Here is a 22,416-nt window from a genome sequence, read left to right as displayed (position 1 = left end):
GTTTCTCTCTTTGATTTGGCCCAGAGATATTAAATATATGTTTTGAAATAACCTAGCCAGTTTAATTGTTTTGAATTTTAAAGGGCCTCATACATGAAGGTGTTGACCATAAGTTCAGATCTGAGCACAATAGTGCGTGATTTGTAGATTTTCTAAATACTTGGATTGTTCCAAAGCACGTCATTTTGAAACATTATCAAAATTAAAATAACATTAATTTTCAAAAGTTTTTAATTGAAACCTTGTTTAAAGAATCCTGTGCTTACTGTTTTTTTTATTATATAAAAGTATGTGAACATATCTAATTTATTATTCTAAGCAAATAGCACCTGTTATGTTAAAGGTAGGTGTTTTTCTAAATACGTGATGCCAATCAAATCCGGTATTGCTTATTCTGTTTGTTAGAAATTTTGAGTCAGAAAGACCTCTATTTTTAAACAAAATTTAATATTATTACAAAACAGTGCATTTCTTGTTCCCAAGAGTGAGTTTAGAATTGTCAGACTTGTAGGGCATTAAACTGGGGTTGCCTCATCAGTACAAATGATGTAAATAATTGCAGATCATGTTTTAGAATGAGTCTTTTAATACCCCTGAACTGCAATCCCGCAACTAAATTGTTGTTCCAGATGATGAAAGTGGCTTCAGACAGTAGGGGATGGGAGGGAGAGGTGGTAGCTAAGGAGGTGGCGATGAGTAAATGAAGGCAATTGAGTGAGAAAGGGGATAGGGAGCATGAGGTGAGTAAAGAGGAGAGGTCAACTAAGAAAGAGGAGGGTAAGGAGGAGCAGAAGAAAGATCAGGAGGTGCAGAGAACCTAGTATGGGAAGGAGAGAATAGAAGAGGTTGCAAGAGAAAAAGAGAGGTGAAGGGATATAGGACACAAGGAACAGAAGCAGACAAGGAAGAGAGGCAGGCACACTAGAAGTCTCACTGGAAGGGAAAATGTACAAGTACATGACAGTGTGCTGAGGTGATAGAGCAGACAAGAGGGGAATGCATGAGAGATCAAAGAAGAGGACAGGACGGGGAGACCCTCTTAGGAACAACATCATCCCAGCTCATCGAGGAGGTAGAGGATGATGGGTAGTTGGGGAACAGAGTCAGTTCCCCCAGAGGGGGAGTAGAGGAGCAAGATCAAATTCAGCTTGCATACCAATCTAAGTGGTACAGCCCCGGTTCAGAATTTAGCGGTTTGACCTACTAGTATTTAGGCCTCCTAATGCCACTGCTGCCTGGATCCTAACATGCAAGCAAACTCATGCTTTAGATGGAGGAGGTAGGGTCTCCTGTGAACCAGAGAGAACTAGGATGAGCAGAAGATCCAAAGAAATCCACAATCATGAAAGAAGTGCATGTCACTTAATCCCCTAGACTATAAGTGACAACGAACATGGTCAAGACCTCTGGGAGGGAACCAGAATTGAGACATTGTATTGCATTGGAGGAGAATGTTTATTTGTACCCACAGGCTTTGCTGGATTTGCCCGTTTTGGGGAAGCTGTGATTTTGGGGCCCCTTCTTTATTTTATCAGTCTTGTATCCCTCCCCAATAAACATGCCTTGGATATTTTGGTAATCTTCTGTGTCCGTCCCTCAATCGTTCCAATCTGCTCAGCGACAGCCTGCAATAAAACCGAACGAGCAATTAGGGAATGCCTAGTACATGAAATGGATGAGAAAAGGGGAAACAAATTGGGAGAAGGTGAAACCATGAAGATCAGACCAATCCAACAAACCGATGACAATGGGGAAACAGAAACACCAATCACAGGGTTTACTGGTGAATTTAGGACCATCCCCACAGTTTACAAAGAGGCCTATGCCACCTAATTCTGAGGGTGTTATCACAGTGTATCAATGAGTGTGTGTGTTTATAGGCAATGGTAGGAGGCAACAGGTGGCTGTGGCAGATTGCCCAGTCCCTGAGAGAGATTACATACCAAAGAAAGCTTGGTGAAAGAAGGCTGGTGGGACACTACCGCAGACCATAGCTAGAGTCGAAAGCTATTAAGACAGTAGTGACCGAGCCTAATGGGGCACTACCCAGACCTTGGTGGGACCTTGGTGGGAATCTTTGAGGCAACCATAACATAACAACGAGTATTGGAAGCAGTTAGGTTGGGCCCTGGTGGGAGCTATAGGACTGTTTTTGAGCATTGGATAAGAATAACTTCAATCTGAAAAGCAGCCATGCAGGGGGGCCCATTCCTGCTAGCCATTGTTTAAGGCGTCCCGTAGGGAAAGATGGGGGAGTTACAGGGTAGTGGTCCAGTAGGAGTTTAGGATTTACACCTGTATGGCCCATGAGGATAGCTCATATAGCAGAGCAATAGTCAAGGACACACAAAGAAGTGCTCTGGTTGACTTTAAATACCCCGAGACTGGGTGACCTGAAGGAGACTTCCAGGATGCGACAACCCTGATATCTTGTGATTAAAATAGGAAACTGGGCATGGGCCTAGGACCTTAGGTCCTCTCAGAATAGACTCATGCACCAATGTGTTTACTCCTCCCTCCTGACACTGTTAAGTTGTATTTTCTATGCTTTAGTTGGTGTACCCATGGATCTAGTAGGAGTTTCTGTCACCATTGGGAAAGGCCCATTCCTTTCCCGATGATCTTGGTGGAAAAGGTGGGTAGGCATTGTGGCTGGGTGCTACTGCCAATGTGTAACGCTGGGCAAGCGAGCAGCGTGGGGTGCATCCCCAGGCTCACCCCACCATGCCCAGGTCTACTGGCAGGTGCTTGTCACAAGGAGGAAAAAATAAACTCTCTTCCCTGAAGGAAGAGCATCAGTAGGAGTAGTCCCTCGGAGTCCTTTGCAAGCAGGCCACCTCGTTAACCCCCAGAAAATGTCCAATCCCACTGGGGCAAGACCCGCGCCACTTGAAGGAAGTTTAGGCATGCTATCATTAGGAAGGGGGGAAAGCTGCAGCTGCCAACTCACATGTGTAAAGAAGAGAATCTTGCATAAATATTTACTGTATTGTATTTATTTATTGTGCATTTGTTAGGTGCTTATACAGTAAGTAAATTGAGTTTCAAAGTGCCCACAGGGCAACAGGGAGGGAACATGGGATTGAAAATCAATTAAACACAGAAGGATACATACGTACCTACTAGGCCTTGTAAGCATTCAGAAAGTGCAATTGCAGAGAGAGGAAAGGGGATGAGGGAGAGGGGGGAGTGCTAGGAGTGCCCATGCTCGTGAGTGAGCAGCGGATGTAAGTGCCCAGTGAAGGAAGTGCTAGGGAGAGGTCAGCTGCCAATAAATAGGTAAGTGCGGGCTCATAGGCCAGAGTGTGCCAGTGCAAGTGCTGGGAGTGGGTGGAGGCTGAAGGTTATTGGGTGTCAGAGCCCAAGGTCCAGAAGAGCCCTAGTCACCAATCTCAGCAACTATGGGATGAGCAGAGGAGGGAGGAAGGGAAGGGAGAGGTGAAAAGGAAAGTCAAGACGAAGAGGAAGAGGGAGACTGTTCCATAAGAGGGAGCCAGCTGAGGAGAGAGATTGGCCACCAGCCCTCTGTTTAACGAAATGCTTGACACACATGGAGTTGGTACCAGAGGAACGTAAAGATCTAGAGGGAGAGTATTTAGTAAGAACAAGTTGTAGATAGTGTCGTTCCCAGCCCCAGACAGCCTTATGGATGATGTAGAGGGATTTGAATTTGATTCTTGCAGCAGCAACCAGTGGAGAGTTTTTAGGGCTGGGGAGTTGCGGTCCCTGGGCTTGAGACCAAGGATAAGTCTTGCTGCCCTATTCTGGATTAACTGGAGGGGTCGTAGAGAAGAAGAGAGTAGATTCAAGAAACACCTATTGCAGTTTTCTAGCCTAGAGAGAACCAGAGCTCTGGAGACATTCAGCTTCTGGGGGAAAGTGAGAAAAGCGAGAATTTCTTTCATAAGCAAGAGTTGAAAGTGGGACTTCTTGGCAAGGTCCTGAATGTGAGGGATGAAGGAAAGAGAGGAGTCGAAGATAACTCCAAGGTTTCTGGCTTTGGATGAAGGAGATGGGGGAGAACCCATAGAGGATGGCCAGAGGGAGCAGGAGTCCCAATAGGAACAAGCTCAGTCTTGCTGGCATTGAGGCAAAGATCATTGGAAGTGCACCAGGACTGGTTGGCAGATAGGCAGTCCGGAATAATGGAAGTAAGGAGAAGGTCAGAGGGAAGTTTGAAGAAGAGTTGTGTGTTATCTTCGTAACACTGGAGGTTATGGGAGAAGGTGGAAATGAGTTGTGCTAGTGGAGCAAGGTAGGTGTTAAAGAGCCAGGGAGAGAGGTTGGAGCCCTGGGGGACACCACAGGAGGAGAAAGAGGTAGGGGAGGAGAAAGCGGCCAGAATAACCTGGGACGGTCATGTGTTTACACCCTCTGTCCCAACAGGCCACCCACCCCTCTCTGGTCCCCCCGTGTTGTTCCCTTGTGCACACCCCCTTCCTGCAGGAGTCTGTCCTGATACATTCTGATTTCACCATCGCTGTCTTGTGGCCAATGCTGGATTTTACTTTTATGGACTTCATTGATTCATGGTGTGTCACCCTTTCTCAACTCTCATTCTGGACTTCCTTTGCATCTTGTACTCATGGTGGCCCTGAATCATGCTGTTCCATCTTCATCTTGTATCCTGGCTTGCAACATTATGTGTTACTACTGACTTCTGCAATTGTATTCGCTCTCCTCTCTTGCTTCTCCACTCTTTTTGACTGCTTACTCTCTGTTCTCTCCTCCCCTCCCCTCTCCCTTTTCCTATCTCCTCCCCTCCCCCTTACTTTCTTCTATGCACTTACTCTATCAGAATTGTCCCTGGACCTACTATGATAGCAACCTCGTCTGTCGCTCCCCTATCCCCTTACTGTGTCCCCCCTCCCTCCAGCACTATCTGAAACGTTGTCAGGCCTAGTACGATAATCACTTGTTTTTTTCCTCCCCTCCCTTTCTGCACCCCTCTCCCTCACCTTTTGTTTTTCAGAGGCTCTACCAGAAATGTCGTCAGGCCTAGTACGGTAGTCGCCTGTCTGTTTCCATTTCCTTCCCACTCTTCCCCTTCCTTCCTTATCTATGTCTTAGCACTTGCTCTATCTGAAATGTCGTCAGGCCGAGTACGATAGTTAATTTCACATCCTTGCTCTTCATGGCCTGTAAGAATATCGTTGTATTTTCCCTTGTTCCCTTCCTTGCCTTGAAGCGCTTTGAAACACATTGTGTATAGGCGCTATATAAATAAACTATCATATCATATCATATCATTGAGGAAGGAGGTCAGCAAGTCCAGTGCTGGCTCCAACATACCCAGGGTATCATGGAGCTGTTTTATGAGGATGGAATGATCGACCATGCCAAAAGCAAAGGAAAGATCAAGTAAAATGAGGACAGCTGGAGAGTTAGAATCCAGAGATGCAAGCAGTTCCTCACGGGTGTTCAGAAGAGCACTTTCCGTGCCTCTGGATGCCGGAAATCCAGATTGATGGTCGTGGAGGCAACCAAAGAGTTCTGTGTGTGAGGTAAGTTAGGGGAAGGCCAGTTTCTTCAGGAGTTTCCGGAGGAAGGGGGTGATAGATATAGGCGGTAGTTGGCTGGACAGGTGGGGTCTGCTGAAGGTTTTTCAGGAGGGGGTGCACAAGAGAATGCTTGAGGGAGGAGGGGAAGGAGTGGTTGCAGAAATCAGCAAGTGCAGGTGTAAGAGAGCCAATATGGTCCTTAATGGTTCTGGAGGAGCAGGGGGAAACCTGTTTGAAAAATACCTTCTTTTTTATTTTTTTTATTTTTTTAATGCATCAATTAGTTTCCAAAAAAACTTTAAATGCATCTTAAAATCAATGTTTAACAGAAAAAAGAAAACACACATTACATCAGCTATATATAGGGAGGAAAAGTAATAAAACAGAATAAAAAAAAAGAAGGAAAAAGAAATAAAAGTAAAAACAAGGAAAAGGGAAATAGCTAAGTCTCCAGTTTAAAAAGAAATTCTCTCATGAAATTCATCAAGGCCAAAGTCATGGATACTTTTCCTCCCCTTCTTAGGATTGACCACCTCTCCTGCATAGATAAGGTGCTTAGATTTCGAAAGTGCGTCCCCAACCATTATTCTCCAAGACTCAATAAAGAACCACAGTTCATCACCAGGTGCTGTAGAGTTTCAACCGCCTGTCCACAGCAGCAACACAACAAACTTGATTGCCCCTCCTTTTTATTTCTTCTCCCTAGAACTTCTCTTGTACGAAGGAGGTTTAGACAAAATTTTAGAAAGCGATGCCTTTCCGTGCTTGAGGGAAATTTGTCCAGATACGGGTGCACAGTACCCCTACAGTAATGCTCGCCCTTGCCCTGTGTTATAGACGGGAAAGCACTAAGCCTGTCCAAAGTGACTTTCCAGTCCCAGTCCAAGAGTTTCCTCTTGACCCTCTGCGGATTTTGCAAGAGATTATCCGGATTTAGAGCTAAATTGTTCAGAATTTCTGTACAAATTAACTGCAATTTGTTTAAGGCCGGGATCTGTTTTCTTGTCATAGCTTCGTTAATAGCCAAAAACCCACTTCTTTCCTGGGGATGCAGAAATTTGCCGTAAAGTGTCAGTGATTTCCAGACCATGGAAATGTAGAGTGTAGACAAACCCAGTTCTTTGCGCACGCTTTCAATCGGGATAGATGTTGGTAAGCTCAACACTCTTTTCCAAAATAAGCCCTCCAACAATTTCCAAACCTCTGGAGTAAGAAAAAAGTTTGCCTCAGCGACATAGGTCAAAATGGGCAAAACTTTCAATCTGTAAAAGTGTATGAGAGGTCGGAGGGAAAAAGAGCAGTATTGTCGCTTAATTAACAGTGCTTGGGAAGATAGATTTGTGACTTTACTTCTGAGTCTTTCGATGCCCGGACCATCTTGGATACTGTTGTTTAAAGTTATTCCCAGGTAGACCATGGCCTTGACCACTGGTACAACTTCTCCCGACAGGAACCACCTTAGATTTTTAACACCAATGGTTGGGCCTAGTCTCAGGATCTTTGATTTCTTTGGGTTAATTCGGAGGCCATTTCCTTGTATATACAACTCTAGTGCCTTTAGTTGTCGCTGTCGACCAACTGCAGTCTGGTCTAATAGCAGGAGTTCTTCTTCCTCAACAACCTTCCCACGGAAGTCCCCGCGATCTTAGGGGGGAAAGATCTCACCTATTCGAAGGTTTCCTGCATGTCGGATATAAAAAGGCAAAATACCGCGGGAGCCAACCGACAACCCTGTTTCAGCCCTGAAATACCTTCATGGAGGAGGGGGGAAAGGAAGGAGGGCGAGAGGCCATAGGGAGACAGTGGAGGCAGTGAGGTGAGGGAGGTGGGGTGGGGGAGGGACGAAACGATGTCCTGTGTTTTGGTAGTAAAGTGTGTGGCCAATGCTGTGCAGAGGGCTTGGGAGGGGAGGGGTGAGGAGGAGACTGCACAAGGGTTGGCTAGTTCCCTGCAGATTTTGAAGAGTTCAACTTTGTTGTTGGATGCACCAGAGATACACGCCTGGATGTGGGCCCTTTTCTTGGCGCGGATTTCCAGACCATGGAAATGTAGAGTGAAGACAAACCCAGTTCTTTGCGCACGCTTTCAATCGGGATAGATGTTGGTAAGCTCAACACTCTTTTCCAAAATAAGCCCTCCAACAATTTCCAAACCTCTGGAGTAAGAAAAAAGTTTGCCTCAGCGGCATAGGTCAAAATGGGCTTAACTTTCAATCTGTAAAAGTGTATGAGAGGTCGGAGGGAAAAAGAGCAGTATTGTCGCTTAATTAACAGTGCTTGGGAAGCTAGATTTGTGACTTTACTTCTGAGTCTTTCGATGCCCGGACCATCTTGGATACTGTTGTTTAAAGTTATTCCCAGGTAGACCATGGCCTTGACCACTGGTACAACTTCTCCCGACAGGAACCACCTTAGATTTTTAACACCAATGGTTGGGCCTAGTCTCAGGATCTTTGATTTCTTTGGGTTAATTCGGAGGCCATTTCCTTGTATATACAACTCTAGTGCCTTTAGTTGTCGCTGTAGACCAACTGCAGTCTGGTCTAATAGCAGGAGTTATTCTTCCTCAACAACCTTCCCACGGAAGTCCCCGCGATCTTAGGGGGGAAAGATCTCACCTATTCGAAGGCTTCCTGCATGTCGGATATAAAAAGGCAAAATACCGCGGGAGCCAACCGACAACCCTGTTTCAGCCCTGAAATACCTTCATGGAGGAGGGGGGAAAGGAAGGAGGGTGAGAGGCCATAGGGAGACAGTGGAGGCAGTGAGGTGAGGGAGGTGGGGTGGGGGAGGGACGAAACGATGTCCTGTGTTTTGGTAGTAAAGTGTGTGGCCAATGCTGTGCAGAGGGCTTGGGAGGGGAGGGGTGAGGAGGAGACTGCACAAGGGTTGGCTAGTTCCCTGCAGATTTTGAAGAGTTCAACTTTGTTGTTGGATGCACCAGAGATACACGCCTGGATGTGGGCCCTTTTCTTGGCGCGGATTTCCAGACCATGGAAATGTAGAGTGAAGACAAACCCAGTTCTTTGCGCACGCTTTCAATCGGGATAGATGTTGGTAAGCTCAACACTCTTTTCCAAAATAAGCCCTCCAACAATTTCCAAACCTCTGGAGTAAGAAAAAAGTTTGCCTCAGCGGCATAGGTCAAAATGGGCTTAACTTTCAATCTGTAAAAGTGTATGAGAGGTCGGAGGGAAAAAGAGCAGTATTGTCGCTTAATTAACAGTGCTTGGGAAGCTAGATTTGTGACTTTACTTCTGAGTCTTTCGATGCCCGGACCATCTTGGATACTGTTGTTTAAAGTTATTCCCAGGTAGACCATGGCCTTGACCACTGGTACAACTTCTCCCGACAGGAACCACCTTAGATTTTTAACACCAATGGTTGGGCCTAGTCTCAGGATCTTTGATTTCTTTGGGTTAATTCGGAGGCCATTTCCTTGTATATACAACTCTAGTGCCTTTAGTTGTCGCTGTAGACCAACTGCAGTCTGGTCTAATAGCAGGAGTTATTCTTCCTCAACAACCTTCCCACGGAAGTCCCCGCGATCTTAGGGGGGAAAGATCTCACCTATTCGAAGGCTTCCTGCATGTCGGATATAAAAAGGCAAAATACCGCGGGAGCCAACCGACAACCCTGTTTCAGCCCTGAAATACCTTCATGGAGGAGGGGGGAAAGGAAGGAGGGCGAGAGGCCATAGGGAGACAGTGGAGGCAGTGAGGTGAGGGAGGTGGGGTGGGGGAGGGACGAAACGATGTCCTGTGTTTTGGTAGTAAAGTGTGTGGCCAATGCTGTGCAGAGGGCTTGGGAGGGGAGGGGTGAGGAGGAGACTGCACAAGGGTTGGCTAGTTCCCTGCAGATTTTGAAGAGTTCAACTTTGTTGTTGGATGCACCAGAGATACACGCCTGGATGTGGGCCCTTTTCTTGGCGCGGATTTCCAGACCATGGAAATGTAGAGTGAAGACAAACCCAGTTCTTTGCGCACGCTTTCAATCAAGATAGATGTTGGTAAGCTCAACACTCTTTTCCAAAATAAGCCCTCCAACAATTTCCAAACCTCTGGAGTAAGAAAAAAGTTTGCCTCAGCGGCATAGGTCAAAATGGGCTTAACTTTCAATCTGTAAAAGTGTATGAGAGGTCGGAGGGAAAAAGAGCAGTATTGTCGCTTAATTAACAGTGCTTGGGAAGCTAGATTTGTGACTTTACTTCTGAGTCTTTCGATGCCCGGACCATCTTGGATACTGTTGTTTAAAGTTATTCCCAGGTAGACCATGGCCTTGACCACTGGTACAACTTCTCCCGACAGGAACCACCTTAGATTTTTAACACCAATGGTTGGGCCTAGTCTCAGGATCTTTGATTTCTTTGGGTTAATTCGGAGGCCATTTCCTTGTATATACAACTCTAGTGCCTTTAGTTGTCGCTGTAGACCAACTGCAGTCTGGTCTAATAGCAGGAGTTATTCTTCCTCAACAACCTTCCCACGGAAGTCCCCGCGATCTTAGGGGGGAAAGATCTCACCTATTCGAAGGCTTCCTGCATGTCGGATATAAAAAGGCAAAATACCGCGGGAGCCAACCGACAACCCTGTTTCAGCCCTGAAATACCTTCATGGAGGAGGGGGGAAAGGAAGGAGGGTGAGAGGCCATAGGGAGACAGTGGAGGCAGTGAGGTGAGGGAGGTGGGGTGGGGGAGGGACGAAACGATGTCCTGTGTTTTGGTAGTAAAGTGTGTGGCCAATGCTGTGCAGAGGGCTTGGGAGGGGAGGGGTGAGGAGGAGACTGCACAAGGGTTGGCTAGTTCCCTGCAGATTTTGAAGAGTTCAACTTTGTTGTTGGATGCACCAGAGATACACGCCTGGATGTGGGCCCTTTTCTTGGCGCGGATTTCCAGACCATGGAAATGTAGAGTGAAGACAAACCCAGTTCTTTGCGCACGCTTTCAATCGGGATAGATGTTGGTAAGCTCAACACTCTTTTCCAAAATAAGCCCTCCAACAATTTCCAAACCTCTGGAGTAAGAAAAAAGTTTGCCTCAGCGGCATAGGTCAAAATGGGCTTAACTTTCAATCTGTAAAAGTGTATGAGAGGTCGGAGGGAAAAAGAGCAGTATTGTCGCTTAATTAACAGTGCTTGGGAAGCTAGATTTGTGACTTTACTTCTGAGTCTTTCGATGCCCGGACCATCTTGGATACTGTTGTTTAAAGTTATTCCCAGGTAGACCATGGCCTTGACCACTGGTACAACTTCTCCCGACAGGAACCACCTTAGATTTTTAACACCAATGGTTGGGCCTAGTCTCAGGATCTTTGATTTCTTTGGGTTAATTCGGAGGCCATTTCCTTGTATATACAACTCTAGTGCCTTTAGTTGTCGCTGTAGACCAACTGCAGTCTGGTCTAATAGCAGGAGTTATTCTTCCTCAACAACCTTCCCACGGAAGTCCCCGCGATCTTAGGGGGGAAAGATCTCACCTATTCGAAGGCTTCCTGCATGTCGGATATAAAAAGGCAAAATACCGCGGGAGCCAACCGACAACCCTGTTTCAGCCCTGAAATACCTTCATGGAGGAGGGGGGAAAGGAAGGAGGGTGAGAGGCCATAGGGAGACAGTGGAGGCAGTGAGGTGAGGGAGGTGGGGTGGGGGAGGGACGAAACGATGTCCTGTGTTTTGGTAGTAAAGTGTGTGGCCAATGCTGTGCAGAGGGCTTGGGAGGGGAGGGGTGAGGAGGAGACTGCACAAGGGTTGGCTAGTTCCCTGCAGATTTTGAAGAGTTCAACTTTGTTGTTGGATGCGCCAGAGATACACGCCTGGATGTGGGCCCTTTTCTTGGCGCGGATGGAACATCTGTATTGTTTTGGAGCAGGCGACAGGCCAGTTTGTCAGAGGGTGAGCCAGAGGTCTACCACTTCCATTCTGCAGCTCTGCACTTGTGTTTCAGGGCTGCAAGTTCACAGTCGTACCAGGTGTTACGCTTACAGGCAGCTTTGAGGCAGATCCTCATGACTGGGGCAAGAATGTCCAGAGTGTTAGTGATGGCCAGATGAAGGTTGCTGATAGGGCATTCAGAGGTAGAGTCGGCAGTAGAGGGAGAGGGGAATGAAAGTGGATGAGAAGGCAGCAGCTGACACTTGTTTCATGAACGAGGTTGGAAAGGTCGGAGGAGGTGCATTCAGAGGGCTGAGATGGCCTGGATGAGAGGAGGAGAGAGAGCAGTCAGACCAGGAGAGAGTGGAGTTCAGTGGGCAGGAGAGTGAAAGATCAGAGTGGATAGGGGCATCAAGAGTTTGTCCAGCTGAGTGGGTTGGACCAGAAGGGAGAATGGAGAAGGAGAGTGAGGTGCAGAGGTCACGGAAGGGAGTGGATGCCGTAATAGAGGAGTCCAGATGGATGTTGAAATTCCCCAAGAGAAGGAGTTTAGAGGTGGTTGTGAGGAGAAAGGAGCAGAAATTGGTCCATTCAGAGAGGAACAGGGGGTAGAGCCAGGTGGCCTGTAGATAGTGGCATTGGTTAGAGAGGAGGAGGGAGAGATGACCAACTTGCAAACCAGGATCTCAAAGGGAGAGTAAGGCTGGGTGGGTAGGAGGGAGGAAGGGTCCCACTCAGGGAAAATCAAGGCACCTCCACCGCCAGGATGGTTAGGGCAAGGCTTGGAGATAATTTTGTAGCCATCAGGGAGACTGAGTCAAAAGCAGTGACTGAGCTGGCATTGAACCACATCTCGGTAAGAGCGAGGATGTCGAGGTCAACGCCTTCAAGAAGGATGCAGATGTCGGCAGATTGTTTGACGGCTGAGCAAGCATTGAGGGTGGCTAGATGAAGGAGGTCTCCACCTTTGAAGGTTTTCCGAAGAGGGGTTCAGGGGCGTGATATCCTAGTCGGAGGGAGGGGGGGCAGAGAGAGTGGAAGAGGGAGTGGCAGATGTGGGAACGAAGTTAATGAGGGAGGCACCGGTCAAAGAGAAGGAGGTTGGGTTGAGGACCCTGAACCAAGATAGTGCCAGTGTGATAGACATTAATGATACACCTGGATGATGCCAAGCATGCCAAGAGAACTTCCCACTTGGTGCCACCATTAATGGCAGAGGATGTGAAAGGCGAGAAAGTAGCAATGAGATGAGAAGTCCATAGATCTGGAGAGGGGACAGAGAAGAGGATATCGGTGAAGACCTGTCTGGAAGATGCACTGACATAGGTGTCTGCGATGGTTAGTGGTCAGGATGTCTTTTTTGTGCTTTCTTCGTCCAGACTTTGTGAGAGAGGGAGGGTAGGTGATAGTGTAGCAGTTAGAGAAGATAGGGGAGATGGTGAGTGCCATTGGGGTGGCAGAGGACAGTTGAAGGAAAGAGGAGTGGCTGCACAGCACAATAAACTCACCAGGTAGCCTAATAGTTACAAAAGAACACCAATGACACACAATGCAATGCAAAATGGGCTGCAAGGCGTTAAAAAGCACACACCTAGATTTGAATTTCAAAAAAGGACACAAAATGCAATGCAAAATGGGCTGCAATGTGTTAAAAAGCACACAACTAGATTTGAATTTCAAAAAAGGACACAAGATGCAGTAAAGAAGAAGTAGATTAGGTGATGCAAGGAAGGCAGAGTGAGATAGGCACAGTTTTGGTTCAGGATTGTTAGCGGAGTAGGCAGTAGGAAAGTTCAGCCTTCACTCACTGGTAGATCTGCAGAGAGCATAGAGGTGTGGGGTAACATCAGGAGGCTGCTTCATAGTTTGGATTGTGAGACAGGGGTGGGACCCCACCGAGCCCTCCTCAGCCCGGGCAGGCACAGACAGGGGCCCAGATGTGGGCCTTCGGTGTAGGGGCTGGCTAAAGCCTGCCGGCACCACTGATAGGTCAGATGAAGGCAGCCCTAGCCAATCAAGATGGGGAGGCACTCCAGTAAACAGCAGCATGTCTGATTATTGCAGGGTGGAGGCGGCAGCCATCTTTGAAGGGCTGTGAGGAGCCCATAATGAGAAGGCTCAGCTGGTCTTGCTTGCCCCTGCAGTGGTCGGCCTAATGCTCGCGATGCTTTTTTACACACAGGAGTGTGTCCGGGCAATGAAGAATGCCTGACTAGTTATACACACACAATTACGAATTTAATACAAATTTTGCTTTTTTTTCTGTATAAAAAGTCATTGCTCTCTTATTGAACATACTGCTCTGTAATAAGGCACTGTTGCAAGCAAGTATCACAAGGTCTCTTGGGAGGTGTTGCAGCCTCAGGGGATCTTGCTGCGGGTGGGGACTCCTATTCTCTGATGCTCTGCAGTGGAATGAGGCTCCGGACAAGTCCCAGGAGCCTAAATGTGGGCCTTCGCTGTAGGGTCCAGCTTAAGCCTGTCGGTACCCCTGATAGGTCAGTTGAAGTCAGCCCTAGACAATTAAAATGTGGGAGTCACACCTGTAAACAGCAGCATGCCTGTTAAGGTACAAAATATGGCTAGCAGCCAAGAAAACCCCTGATTTAAGGACTTTTATGACAAACGCAAACAGGAGTCTCGCGAAAAAATCCCCCATATACTGATCAGTATACATGGTGGAAAAATACCGGCTGGAACCACAAAGTAAAGCAGTCCGTTTCTACTGACAACTTTGCTCATGCTTAGAGTGGAATTCCCAGATGAGGTCAACTCATTGGTCTGCAGATCGGCGCAAAAGGTGGTGGGCCCAGATGGGTGGGACAACCAATGTGAGATATTGTCAACCATCCAATCATTGCGGGGGAAACAATAATGCATACCTGAGTAGAATTAAGTGAGGGCGGTCCCCGGGGACAGGATTCAGCCGTTTTAAAACCACAGAATTTCTTCTGAAGGTGTAAGTGATTAGAGGCAATTGCGAGACGGACTATGAAGCTGTTGTTAGTGGAAGGCAGAAGAGAGCAGGCAGAAACACAGCAGGAGGATGATAACCAGAGGAAGTTGGAGGAGTAGGTGAAGAATGGAGAGGAAAAGGTGGCAGAAAGTAAGGAGCAGAGGGAAAGTGGAGGGGAGAGGGTGGTATACATCAATGAAGTAGTGGTAGGTAAGCTTGAGGAGGTGGTGAGCACTAAGGCGGAGGTGAAGAAAGGACGGTGGGTGGACAGGCAGGAGGAGAGGGAAAGTCAGGAGGAGGTTGCTCTCTACCTCCTCCTATTCAAAGAAGGGGCAAATAAAACGGAGTAGCGGATGCAATAGAAGGGGAAATGGAAGAAATACCTGAAGGTGTGAGGAGGGAGAGAGAAAAGTAGAGGAATTTATAGGAGGCTGGAGACAATAGTACAAGAGTAGATGTGGAACGTGATAACCGCGGGAGGGAGGTAAATATAAACAGGCAGTGGCTGAAAGAAACACAATGAGGGTGGCAGAGGATAGTATTAAAGAGGAGAATAGAGGCAGAGAGAAGGAATGGGGAAGTGATGAACCCAAGAAGGATCTGAAGAGAAACAAGCGCACTGTACGTCTGCTAAGGGGAGATGAGGAGGGGAGGATTTACGAGCATGTGGAGGAAGAGACTAGCTGAGAAGATGGCAGAGGAGGAAAAGGCAAGGTCTTGTGAGGCATCAGAAATGAAAGTTAGACACAAAGTTGCTATTTGTTTGGCCAAAAACTTTTATTAACATAAAACGGGTTGGGGAGATACCTCTGACCCTGCTCTAAGAGGAATATTCCTAACTAAAACCAAAAAACAAAGGATCTTTCTGTGTCAGTATGTAAAAATCTAAACTGTCCTTGTGTCCAAATGTTCTATTCTGACCCTCACACTACAAACCAAATTGTAAGGCGAAAAGGGAAATGTCTTTAACCTGGTGATTGCAAAAAGAGTTCATAAAGGAAAAACAAAACAGCTCCAACATAAACGTTCTCCAAGGTACAAGAACTTTGGTTCCAGAGGGTGATTCCCCTAGATTCTTCAACACTATGCCAATGATTCTTGATCTAACAGTTCTTTGTGTCTTTCTTGGCGCACAACAACCCTGTTACAAATCTCCTTAGCCTTGTAGTCACTTCTTTCGAAAGTTCCTTCTTTCAAAAGTTCCTTCTTTTGTTCAACAAACACAGTCCTTTCTTGGGACATCCTGTAGATTTGCAACTGCATGGTATACTCCCCTGGCAGGACGTCTTGTGCACTTATTTGTATTTGTATTTTGTATTTTATTGTTTACATAGTGCTTTACTCAAAAGTGCTTTACAGCATAACAACCAGAAAACATCAAACATGGAACATGGAAGCAATAAAATTCAAACCAGAAAACCAGCATGTGGAACAATTTGCATTTGGGAAGGAGGAGAAGAGGAGAGGTATGGGAAGGAGGAAAGGGAAAGGGAAAAGGGAGTAGAGAGAGTAGAAGTGAGGGTGGAGGTTGAAGGGGAGACATGGAGAGATAAAGGAACAGGAAGATGGAGTGGGGAGGAGAAAGAAGAGGAGGAAGGGGAGAGAAGTCAGGGAGGGGGGTGAAGAAGGAGTGATTTTAAGGAGGAACGGAAGGAGGAATAGGTGTACATGGAGCGAATAGAGAAAGGGAGGGAGCTCCAATGTAGGGGAGCAAGGAGCTGGAAGGAGCGGAAACGAGAAGAGGCACAAGGAGGTGGGGGAACAGAGAGTAAAAAGAGATCAGCAGAGCGTAGGGCACAAGAGGGGGCATAGAAGGAGAGAAGAGAGGAGAGGTAAGGAGGGGCAAGGTCATGAAGAGATTTAAAAACAAGTCAAAGGCAGTGGAATTTAAGTTGGAAGGGAAGCCAGCCTAGGTTGGAAAGTGAATAGGAGATGGAATCATGTGGACTGGTTTACTCCCCTTCCAGGACTTCTTACATTCATAGGTAACAGTGCTCTTTTAATTGCACAACTGCATATATCTTCTTTGGTTTTGTATATCTGGTTGTTTCAACATTCATTCGACCTGTGTTTCACCCATATCTGCACTCAATACACACATGTATGGCTGGGGCTGGCATTTGCAATAGGCCTTCTTGGTTTGCAAACAATCTCCTTAATTTCTCTGTTTCTGTGGCTTTAAAGTTTACAAACTGATGGATGGTGCAGTTGCTGAACCACCCTGTTGTCCCCACATTGCTTGGGTTGACTCACTGTCTCTGTGTGGCGTCATTGGTCCTATTTATGCTTACATTGTAAAGCTTTGCCGCATACTTTCAACTCTGGACTACTTCCACGTTGCTCCGGTTCCTTTCAGGGCTTCCCGTCTGCGCACCTACCTTCCTTCATGTCCCGGTAGGTGAAACGTTGCTTTTTCCTTTTGCCAAACACCCAGGAATCTCCCCTCAGTTCCTGGCGTATCTGCAGCACGTCTTGCTTGTGCAGCGTTGCTCACCTCCTTGCTGGCAAGCCCCTTGGCTCCGCCATACTGGTCCATGCTTCCAGGGACCACGCGCCTCACTGAGAGTACAATGACTTCTCCCAAACAGCAGCAGCCTCAGAGTTTGTTTTCGGTCTTTAAATCTCCTGCACACAAGTGAATTCAGAAAACAACTAGCACGCTCATTGAGCTTGAGGCTCCTTCTGCTCTGCATTGTTTTGTTACCTTCTTCTTACTCATACCAGCACTTGGATGTTTGTGGCAAATGGAGTTCATTGATGTTAACGGATGCCGATTACTTGGGAAATCACTTTCAATGGTTCCATATGATAAGCCAGTTCTATGTGGAGGGGAATTAGAACTGAAAAGGTATGCTTAGAGCTTTTACTTTTTAGATCAGTGATGGAAGTTTGGCCTAAAGGGTTTTGGAAAAAAGGTTTCTCTATCTTTCCTAGAAGGGGGTACAGATGCATGGCAGTAGTTCATTAGTCATTGGATATTAAGGAGTTTTCTTTATGGGCAAATGGGGGATACCATGTCTTATCCAATGAAGCCATGACATGTCCCTGAAGGCTGTCTCCTCCCATGTGATCCTCCCTCATATAGGATCAAGTATCGGTTGCCGTCCCCTGGCCACATGGGAGGAGGTTACAGCCAGGGGATCCTTGTAGACTCTATTAGATTTGTCTCAGTCTGCTTAGGCACAAAACTGTTCTGATTCATGAAGGATACAGATGGATTTTGGAGACTAGAGCCAGGAGCCTCAGTTGGGGAGGTGTGGGGGGAGGAGGGCGAGATCAGCACCACAGACCCAGCCTACAAATACACCTACATGACCAGCCTCCTGGTGACAGCTCTCATGCTTAGTCCGGCATTTCCAAACCCTACCTTCTCCCGCGCAGGCGTATAATGTGCAGGAGCATGTGGGGCCGGGAGACCCATACAGAGATCTCTCCCAGGATTCCTGGACAAGAGGCAGAGGACTGGAAGTGATGGAACCAGGAGTTAAGAAAGAAATGTGGAGGCACTTAAACCGCCCCAAGACTGTAAGTGTTCTGGGAAGTGAAACAGATAGTAGTAGGGGGATCGCCATAAAGAGGACTTGTATATCCTAGAGATTTGATATTTCACCTAAGGAGAAGCCCTCTGAATGCATGCTACAAAGTGTTTGTTGAGCTCAAGAGACTAACCAATTGGGAATCTCTGAATGATTGCGAAGAAAGCTACTAGGGATCAGAAAAGGGCATGGGGGTATTTTTACTTTGTACTGATTACACATAGCATTAGAGCTATCCTGAATAATTGCTATTTTAAATCTATAGTTCAGTGTCTGTGTACAGCTGATCCTGCGTGGATTCATGAGACAACACTAATCCTCGGACACCAGGGTGAATCAATACAAATGGACACAATATAGGGGGCTTGCCAGGGAAAGCCAAGGCATGTCGAGAGAGAGAGAACCAGGAATTGGGGTGGGAGTTGCCCATGTGATTCTGGTATTCACCCCAGAACCACAGATTATAGTGTATTACTAAGTACAGATTATAGTGTATTACCAAGTAGGCCTTCCTTTATTTATTATGCACCTCTTATTTCTCTGCTTCATGGCTTATTGTGTGGTGTGTTATTTTTATAGATTATGGGCCTCATTACAACCCAGGCGTTAAGGGTTTAACGGCGCTGTCGGCGCCGTTAACCCTTAACGCCTGATTACCATTTTAACGCCTGCTTTTAGCAGGCGTTAAAATGCAAGGCGCTAACCCGCATTGGTGCTAATTACGGCACCGTAATTTACGGTGCTGCAATTAGCGCCTTCCCCACTCCCCTTATGCCCTATGGGGAAAAAATGGGAATGGGGAAGGGTAAATGGGGAATGGGGATTTACCGCCCCACTCACCTCGGAATGGGGCGGTAAATCCGCCATCCACCATGGTGTAAACAGAGTTTACATCATGGTGGTAAAGTAGGGAACTTACCGTCTGGGTTGTAATGAGGCCCTATGTCCCATGGCTACTGGGTATATGTATTTGGCTTAGAGATAACAGATAGCTTTAACCTTTTCTCAAATAAGAATAAAGCGATTCTATTGCAACTGGTACATGTATCGTGTGCTATATTTCTCCTCCATTCTGACATCCATAAGACAATCACCTTGCTGCTCAATTACACACTCAACCTTTTGCTTTGTAAGACACCCACGTCGTTGCCCCATTACAACTTCACCTTTTTACCCTTAATCAAATGGTGCAACCTGATGAGTGCATAATGAGCCAACACATGTGAATATGTATTATCATTTTGTTTGATTCCCTTAGACAATCGACTTGCACACCTATTACTTACACAATTGCTTTTGCATCATTAAAACCACATTTAAAATATTACAATCCAGGTGCATGGGAGGTACAGGTTTCCACCACACATCATACTGGACCTGGTAAGTGAGTGGGAGGACGACCTCACATCACCCACCCTGTGCTCCCAAGCACTCAGCCCCCTGGAGAAGGTCCTCAATGTACTGCACTTCTTAGCCACTGGATCATTTCAGCGGACAAGTGCCATTGTGGGTGGTGTATCACAGGCCACCCAGTCACGGTGCCTACACCAGGTCTTGAGCATCATCACTGCAAAAGTCATCTATGGGCTGGAAATAATGTTGTCTTTGTATATGTTACATCTGCCAAATTGGGTCCCTATTTCACCATCCGATTTGAATTGGGATCACTCTCTCAGAGTAATTTGGAACATGCTTTGCCTATCTAGGAAGTCCCCCCCTCGAATCCATTATCTAAGGCCTTACGTTTAATCTCTGTAAGGCCACAGAAGAGACCAAAAAGGGATGAATGTTCCCAATACAAATTCTCCTCATTGTGCTGTTAACTTTCATTTTGTTTCATCACCTATAAATGGGCAATGTATTGCCACGGTAGACACTAAAATGTTATTGCATAAGAAGCGAATGTGGGCGGGACAAAGAATGATATGCAAATGGATATTTCCCATCTGTGAAAGGTACATTGAGCAAAAAGCGATGGCTGCACACTCTCAAAGTGGGAAAAAAACACAGAACAGGTTATCATGCCATATTCTTTCTGGAGAGGGGCGCCTGCTAACTTTTTTGAAAAATGTCTGCAAGGAACTTGGGGTTGGTCACCCTGAGTTACATGGGGGAACCCAGATGTGGACTCCCTGCTCACTGTGCTCAGAGAGGCACAGCTCCACCTCACTGATGAGTCCCAACAAGGCTTAAACACATGTGTGGGGTTGCTGCTAATACTCTTTTTCAGAAGGGAATTGCCATAGCATTTCAGTGCTGGACTGCCCTGTGGGCGGGACAAAGACTGATATGCATATGGATATTTCCCATCTGTGAAAGGTACAGTGGAGCAAAAAGCAATGGCTGGGAACTCTCAAAGTGTGAAAAAAACAGAACAGGTTATCATGCCATGTTCTTTCTGGAGTGGGGTGTCTGCTGCATTTTTTGAAACATCATAAGCGAATGACCTTGTTTTTTCATTACACAATCACCCATTTTGCTACCTTTGTTGAACACCAATCTTGATACCCCAATATGCATTACATAGTCACCTTATTTGCCCATTACAGACACACCTCACCCAGCAACAGACTCAAATTCCACTCTTATACCCTTGACCTGGACCCATTATACATTTTTGGACACTTAACATATACCCTTTACCTTTTATAATATCCCCTTACCCTCATCTTGGTTCCTGTTATGCAGGCATCTTCTATCCCCCAATTCTGATTCATCAAGCCCCCTTATACACTCACCAAGCTGGCCATTTGTGCCACTTACATATTCACGTTACCCCTTGACCAGGGGTGAACTGGCCTACAGGGAACACTGGAGATTTCCCGGTAGGCTTCTGCACCCTGGGCCTCTTTTGTGTGGTAACCTATTTTATTTCCACATTTTCTCAGAGGAAAAGGGTTGGGCTTGCTCAAAATATGTAAAATGTTGCCACTTTGAACATTATTTCTAGGGCCTCTTTTGGTTCCGAGTCCACCCGTGCCCTTGACTCCCTTGCCCAGGTCTCCATTTCAGACTCACCTTGATTCCCTCGTGCGCACTCAGAGTTGGACATGTTCATATTCTGCATATCGTTTTGCAAGGAACTCATTGCAGACCTGTGCAGAGAAAGGAGTGAGAAGCTTGCATGAGAGGTTGTACTACAGTGCTTAAATAAGGCATCATGTACATGACTTGTACATGGGAGCTGACATGCCGGTACGCAGGATCGCATAGCAGGGATTGCTATAGGATCACAAAGCAGGGTTTACAAGCACAATCACATTGCAGGGCTTGCAAGCAGGTGTTGGGAAGGAGCTAGTGCCTTCCTTCATTCCCAGGTGCTTTAGAATTAGGCAAGACTTCTTTTGACTGTTTCTAGGCACTACAAAGAGACCAGGAGGAAGTAGGTGCACTGAGGAAGCTTTTTCATGCAAATATAATCATATATACACAGACATGGGCAGGCACTACAAGAAGGCAGTTATTTAAATATAAGTTGCAAATAATTATTAGCTGAATTCATTGATAAATGTTAAACCCATATCGTTTTTCTCAAAATAGAAACAGGCTCTCTGCCAAAAGGAATGTGGCCTGCGCTAAAAATGGATTGCAGAACACATGCAGTGTTACGTCACTGAGGCCAGCTCTAGCAGAGCACATGCAGTGTTGTATCACTGAGGCCAGCTCTAGCAGAGCATACGAAGTGGCTCACCAGATGTCAGCTGTCTGCCAAAAGCCCATGCATGCTAAAATGGGACTCTAATATACTCATGCACAACATACAGAATTATGAAACTACGGTTAACAGAAGTTACAGGACCAGATACAAATATGAGGAGAATGAATGAGGTATGGAGAGAATGACTGGAACATGTTTTTGTATATTAAATAGTCATAGGTAGCAAAATGAAGCTACAGTGTATTTTTGCATAGGGTAGCAATATGTAAAGTAGCATGTCCTAAAACAGACATCGCCGGCCATGAAGGAAGGAAGACTGGAGCATCCCTTGTACGGAAGCAGGACAAGTTGGGATAAAGCCATGTCCATATCCAGAGATGCCACTACAGCAAGTTAAGAGTATATAAGCTCCTGTCTAGCTCCAGTCTGGAGGAGCAAGGATGGAAGAGGGACAGAAGGCCGTTCAGGGAGCAGAGTTATTTGCCCCATTCTCATTTCTATAAAGATTACATTTTTATCCTTGCAAGATAGACTCTTGACCTTACTTCCCTCTGTATAATTAACGGGTACCCCTGTAAGTTGGGCTACCCTTACAGTGGTGACGACCCGACGTGAGCTTAGTTTTTTGACCCCGTACTTTGTGAAGCCCTAGGCCAGTCACCAGGAAAGAGCCACACCCATCTATTGTGATTGGTCCCCCAAATCAAAAAACACATGTATCCTGAGCAATTTTAGTAGGAGCCATTTTTAAAGAAATCCTTGATGCTCACTAAAGCGGGGCATGGCTCCAGAAAGACAGGACAGCTTCGTAACATAGGGAAACTCAAGTGAAGCACGCACATGTGAGTATACTCTTGCAAGTGATAACAACAAGGGCATATGTATGTATGAATGTAGG

At 46.4% G+C, this 22,416-nt stretch overlaps 1 protein-coding gene across 4 annotated transcripts in view; it reads right to left on the bottom strand.

Annotated features, from left to right (window-relative positions):
• The window catches only part of LOC138447799 (coiled-coil domain-containing protein 159-like), a 1,059,213-nt gene that overhangs the window by 172,725 nt on the left and 864,072 nt on the right, over nucleotides 1–22,416 (bottom strand). For 2 of the 4 annotated variants that reach the window (XM_069604156.1, XM_069604158.1), the window contains 2 exons: nucleotides 20,879–20,955; nucleotides 1,439–1,625 (listed from right to left, as the gene is read on the bottom strand). In XM_069604156.1, the coding sequence (XP_069460257.1) occupies nucleotides 1,615–1,625; nucleotides 20,879–20,955 (88 nt within the window). In that variant the 3' untranslated portion in view covers nucleotides 1,439–1,614. Of the gene's footprint in view, nucleotides 1–1,438; nucleotides 1,626–20,878; nucleotides 20,956–22,416 lie in introns of those variants that run through there. The other 2 variants (XM_069604155.1, XM_069604157.1) reach the window with 1 other exon arrangement.

The sequence above is a fragment of the Ambystoma mexicanum genome, chromosome 3q (genome assembly GCF_040938575.1).
Source record: "Ambystoma mexicanum isolate Mex_15411 chromosome 3q, UKY_AmexF1_1, whole genome shotgun sequence".
Taxonomy (NCBI): Eukaryota; Metazoa; Chordata; class Amphibia; order Caudata; family Ambystomatidae; genus Ambystoma; species Ambystoma mexicanum.
The sequence above is the reverse complement of the archived record's forward strand: the minus strand, read 5'-3'. Positions and strand labels throughout refer to the sequence as shown.